This window comes from Gavialis gangeticus, unplaced genomic scaffold (genome assembly GCF_001723915.1).
Source record: "Gavialis gangeticus isolate Ggan-Ray unplaced genomic scaffold, GavGan_comp1, whole genome shotgun sequence".
In the NCBI taxonomy this organism is placed as follows: Eukaryota; Metazoa; Chordata; order Crocodylia; family Gavialidae; genus Gavialis; species Gavialis gangeticus.
Window position 1 is genome coordinate 137,092,207 of NW_017729025.1, and position 6,218 is coordinate 137,098,424.

At 39.9% G+C, this 6,218-nt stretch overlaps 1 protein-coding gene across 4 annotated transcripts in view; it reads left to right on the forward strand.

Moving 5' to 3' along the window:
- Nucleotides 1-1,825, forward strand: part of LMO1 (LIM domain only 1) — a 111,382-nt gene extending 109,557 nt beyond the window's left edge. For all 4 annotated transcript variants that reach the window (XM_019519624.1, XM_019519623.1, XM_019519622.1 and 1 more), the window contains one exon: nucleotides 1,364-1,825. In XM_019519624.1, coding sequence (XP_019375169.1) covers nucleotides 1,364-1,469 — 106 coding nt within the window. In that variant the 3' untranslated portion in view covers nucleotides 1,470-1,825. The remainder of the gene's footprint in view (nucleotides 1-1,363) is intronic.
- Nucleotides 1,826-6,218: the final 4,393 nt, after the last annotated feature.

A 6,218-nucleotide genomic window follows, 5' to 3' on the forward strand; every position in this document is an offset into this window, starting at 1 on the left:
GTCACAAAATAAGAAAGCCACAACTTCACTGTCTTCCTATGCAAGGAATCAGCTGACCCATAGGAGAGGCAATATGTCTAGCCTCATGCAAAAACTCTAGCTTCTAAAAATATTCCAGCCAGTCCCTGGGAAGAGGCAGATTTTGGCAACTTAAAATGAATTTGCTGCGGAAGGAATTATCTTGCATTTGTGGGCTCTGTTGTGCATAGGGTCTGTGTTCTTCCTCCCATACCCCTGGTTAAAATCCTTGTCTTCTTAAAATTGCTGTTTACTGCTTCCTTACAGGACAGATACTTACAGTGTCTGCCCTTCTGAACTGGCCTTAGCATGGATGAACTTAGCCTGCTGTACCTGCTCAAAAGGCTACAGTAGAGGATGCTATTCTGTCTTGCTCTGCTATGACCCCCCTTTGAATGGGTTGAGACAAAATTTGTCCTTGAACAGGAATCCACTGAAATTAAAAATTATACACACACCCAGATTAGCCTGCATGTGTGCAGCAAACAGGAAGTATGAAGAGGTCATTGGCTGTCAATTTGAACCTTTCCAGCATTATATGTGGAACTTTTTTTTTACATTAATTGTCAAATAAAATTGCTAAATATCACAAGCCTCTCTGTCAACTTTAATACAAACAGAACAATTTACATGGTATATAGAGAACATTATGCTCCTCTCAGTGAAGATAAAGGTTAAGAGTCTAGCCATCAGGAAATTTCTATTTATTGTTCTGTACTGTACATAAGGGGGTGAAGAAGGACTTAATAGCCCGTCATTGCCTATAAATTAGTGTAAATACAGCCTCACCTCGAAGGCTATGGAAATATGAATACCAAAGAATGCCTCATTTTTCCCCGTGTAATAAAACCTCTCTGACTTTCCTGTTTGTGTTCTGGAAAGTCTTGTCAATTGGGGCAAATTTCTTTCATCCTCCTGTCAAATTATTCTTAGTTATAGTAATGTCCTGGGGCTTCAGCTGGAATGAAGCCCTGTGTGCTAAATTCTGCACTAGCCTAGTGCGAGGCTGTCTCTGTCCCAAATTACAATCTCGGTAGGCAGCACAAACAAAGGTTGGGAGGACAGGAGGGAGGGGTTAAATGGCTGACCCAGGCTTACCTAGAGGATTGGTCACTCAAAGCTACAACACAGCTCTCCTGGTTCCCAGATCAGTCTCCATCCACAGAACTTGTGCCCTCTCCAGTTCTCATCTGAGGGGCAAAACTGATGCTGTCCTTTATAACCCATCTGGAATGTTACTCTCTTGTAATTTTTTCCCCTTCAGTCTAGAGCCACCAAGTTAAAAAAAACAATTACATTTTAGATAGCTGATTTTTTTTTTTCTCCCCCCCCCTTTACATTTCAGATTTTGTGTGGGAGACAAATTTTTCCTGAAGAACAACATGATCTTGTGTCAGATGGACTATGAGGAAGGGCAGCTTAACGGAAGCTTTGAATCCCAAGTTCAATAACGAACCCTGCTTCACTGAAGCACTGTGGGATGGACGTTCGACCACACGAGCAGTGAGGGGCGTCTGTCAGCTTGCCTGCAATATTTTTTTAATTCTTGGTCCAGAAAGGACTATATACATTGTAGTACTTTTCCCCCTTCCGCCCCCCCCAACACAAAGCAGTTACAATTTTAGATGTACAGTTGTGCCTGCTTAGCTGAGCACTGCATTGCCTGTATGTTTGTGAGTTTTTGAGGTCTGGGGGAGGGCTCTGTACAGTCTGTTTTCTGTATATAAACTGGAACATTTATTTTATGAAAAATGTAATGCAATTTTATTACTGGTGTGAATTAAAAATTATGAATGTTTCCTGGTCATTTTGGTTGTGATTTTGTTTCTAATAGTCAAGGGGGGAGGGAGGGCAGGAAGAGGGCAACGTGTAAGATGTATAATAATATATAAAATATATCTATTTAATATAATTATAATATATACTATATTATAAATATAAATGTATATATTGTGAGTGTATGATACACAATTCCCTGGAAATCGCACAAAATAAAATCACGGGATAGAGTCTAAAGAAACTCAAAAATAGTTGAGGAGGAAGTGCTGGTCTGAAACCTAAGCCTCTTGATTGGAACCAAATCAATATTAATCTCCAAAATAACAATGGCCTAAAAAGAGAGGAAACGCGTGAGGGGGCCGGAGTATCTTCATATCCCTGATCAATCCCCACAGAGACTACTCTAAATAATGTGTTCAATTGTTGACTACGGCACTGGTCTCTTTCTTCTTATGCATCAATTGAGGCAGCAGTGTGATGACCAAGAACCCTACTGACACATTACTATACAGTATCTCTGTAGTCTGAATCCCAGTGAATGGAGTTGCAGCAGCCCTGACAACAGGTGGTCAATGACCAATCAGACTATTCATTTCAAAGGCTTTGATTAAGGGTTTAATGTTTTTATACAGGGCATCAGCTTCCCAAGTAACAGGCACCAAAATATTTGATGCTAAGGACTTCAAATGAAACCTAGTTTTGAACTTATACCACCTGTTTAATGGACTCCTCTGGTTATTGCGTACTAGGTGCTTAGACCTCCCACACAACAAAAGCTGTTTGATTTTTTTTTTTTTTTTTTTTTCCCCTTTCTTTTTTTTGGTTTATCTTTGGTCAGCTTTTAAACAGCTGCTATAGAGAAGCACTGAATCTTGTTCAACCTACTGTACTCTGCTATTTTACAAGCTTACACAATTCATGTGCAATGCTTGTTACTATACCAAGGAAGTTTTACGTCCGTCTAGGATCCCTGTTATATAAGTGCAGGTAGCACTTGAGAAAAGTAACCAAACAGATACTTAAGTTCTACTTGTGTTTGTCTCCAGCTGCTGTTTTTTTTCCTCCTCCTGTTCCTGTTCTGTAAAGAAGTACCAATATAGCTTTAAATATTAAACTACCAGTCCTGAATCAAATGCAGCTTGTTTTCTCAGCACTGCAAATGCTATATATGGATTTTGGACTTTCATACCTATTGCTGTGCATCCAGACCCCAACCTGGGGGAGGAGGGGAAAAAGAACACCACCTGAAACCTAAAAGAAACCCTGAGCTTTTACTAACGGACTAATAAACTGCAACAAGTAGTCTGGAACCCCTCTTGATAGCTCATTCTCATTTTTCTGGAGGCAGCTGTTTTCAAATTGGGATGGCCTATTGAAAGAACTATTTGGTCTTCACCCCATTCCTTGTCTATAGGTGTCTTTCTAACAACTCACTGCTCTGGTATTAATTAATCCCACTTAGCAATATTTCGGCAGAGATATTTGGTATTAATTAATCCCACTTAGCAATATTGCAGAGGAGAAAATAGTTTCCTTACACTAGCACTTTACTGCATGATTATATGGGGCTTCTAGTTACAGTGAAGGGAACTTCTTCACTCATGCAACTCAAACTATTTGTCTCTTGAATTTAAAAGGGCTATTGTATCCAGGCTAACCCATCTTTTAAGTGCACTAAATTCACAGGAAAAATTGATATCTGTGGTTCCTTTCATAATCTAAAATGGCTGCATTTGTATAATGGGATATCTTTTTAATAGAGATAGCAGGAATTTCAGCTTTGTTAGCTCCCCTGTCAGGTCTGCCTGAGGTTTGGTGCCAGTTAAGGAATTTCCTTTAAGAACCAGTACTTGCCCTCACTAGGAAACATGGACTTTTAAAATTATGTAGCATAATAGCCTTTCACAAAAAGAAGCACGGAAAATGTATTTTTGAAAGATTTGCCAAGGTATCTGGCTGCCAGTTTGACTTACCCATTCCCATCCCATAGTGACAATGAAGGTAGCCACTAGCGCAAAGCATTAAGGAAAAAATATATCCAGTTGCTTTTAGGTTGTTTAGATCTTTGGCTTAATAAAATGGCTGTTTGCTGTACAGAGAGATTCCTTCTTACAAATCAGAATCCTTTCTCTATGCTAAGACTACCAGCCTGTTGAGCCCTCCCAGAGGTGCCTTGTAAGGCCGCATGATTGTGTCTTGTACTGAAACAGTTGGCACATAAAAAGAATAAATGTGTCTTGTTCAGAAAGTTCTCTCTGTACACATGGGAACGTTTTCCTACTGAATCATATTTTCTACTGACAAAGCATTCACAGAGCCTTTAAGATAAAGTAACAAAACTAGCTTGCTGTTCCTGCTGCACACAACTCCTGCTTGGGTTCAGATTTAACTGAAGTGAATTTTAGGATAAAGTTCTTCCCTTACCAAAAATACCATTAAAATGTCTCTTCCACCATCTTATTTATAATTGAATGAATTAAGAGGGTGTTTAGTGGCAGCGTATGATGCAGCAAATGCAACCTGGCACCCCCCTTGAGACGATAGGCTGATATCAGATGAAGGTGACATCCAAAAACAAAAATGGGGCTTAGATTGATGAGTGGATTAGGCTTGGTGTAGACGAAAAACTACAACGTAAGATTTAAAGAAATTCACAGAACGCTGACCGAAATAGCTACAAATAGCAAGATGCTGTCTAGGAGCGGCATCAGGCTAAAAGTAAAGTAGCAGAAACATAAAAACATTGCTATGGAGATTGGGGGTGGTTAGAAAAACTAATGAATGTGTTGGCTATAAACAGCAAAAAGGAGATAACCCATATTTGAGACTTGGTGGATGTGTCCTAATCAAAGAACTAAGTTTTCTTGAAGTTGAGAAGCTAAACATATTAACATCTTTTTTTAGTACCACTTCACTTCCTGGTTTCATGGGCGAGTGACACCATGTCGCATATTGTTGATGATTGTTTGCTGCTCGAGTTCAGTGGTGAGCTACAAGAACTGCACATGGCCACTGAGGATGCTATCACACAGCTCAGTGATTATGTACACATAATCATGATGTGACTAACACACGCAATAGCATTAGTATCTCTTCACTGGTGGCAGGGCAAAGAAAATCCTTGGAAAAGGTACAATCTCCCCACAAAGAACCCGTCCTTAAGCTCTCATCCTGCCTGGTTTTTTGGGGTTTTTTTGCAGACTTTTCAGTCTGGTCAAATTCAGGTTGTAAAGAGACGGTGCAGCTGCAGAAAGTAGCAGCTGAGGCGTTAGCTGGTCTGGACCAGATCTCTTGAGTGTACACCTACTCGTGATGTGCAAAAAGGGAGTGAGGAATCACTTGCATCAGTACTCAGAATTCAGAGTATTATATCATGGAAGGATAGTGGTACATAACAAGACTTGGAAGGATTGATTGTAGCCTTTCTTGTGAGACACTCTTTCATATGAATGTGGCTGAGATGTATAACACCAGTTTTGCTTGCCAACAAAGCTAAATGAAATTTTGACTTGGCAGAAATCAATCAATATTAACAAAAGGCAAAAGTTGCCATGTGCTGTTACAGCACCCTCTTCTATTTCTTTTGCCTTCTTTTTCTGTTTCCTTCCCCGATTCACATCCTGCCTCTGTTTTCACCAGTCCCAATGGCCGAGGAAGGCAACAATGAACGACAACAATACTCTCTTTGGTAGTCATGCCTGTTATAACAGTATCATGTAACATGCTAATAGTGAACCAAAGGAGTGGAGAACTTAGAAAATATAGGTTCCAAGAGCTCATAAAAGAAAAAAGAGCATCATCAATTTTAGCCTGTTTATTCAAGTTTGAGAATGCCCAAGTGGAAAAGACTATTTCCATCTGCACAGACCATTGCGTGCAATTGTAAAAAGTGTTGATGATCACTGGAAAATTTCTACCCCAAATGAAAGTTGTAAAGCACAAATTTCTGGTGTCTTTTGCATTTTACACAGCCTTTACACTTAGTATACTAGTGAGGGCTTAGAGATTCCAATTGTGTATCAGGGGCCGTGCTGTTCTTGGCACTGTATAAACAGCAATATTTTTTTTGCTGAGAAGCTTACAATTTAAGAACAAGGCAAGAGACAACAGATAATTATAGCAAACAGAAAGGATGAGCATAAGGAAACAATGAGACAATGCTAATCAGTTACAGCTTCCCAAACCCTCACCAAGATTTTTGTAGACATCATGGCCCATGGATCCCTACAAAAAAAGACAAGTGGATAGTATTTGATGGGATGGTGAAGGGGAAAGCTCATGAGCCTTATCTCAAGCCAGCCATTGGCAGAACTCCATAATTTCAGTTCTGGTGCATCTCCTTCAAGCAAACTTCTATTTTACTTGCATATTTCCATGCATAGGTGACTGGTGGGGGGGCATGAGTGGGCATGCGCCCCCCC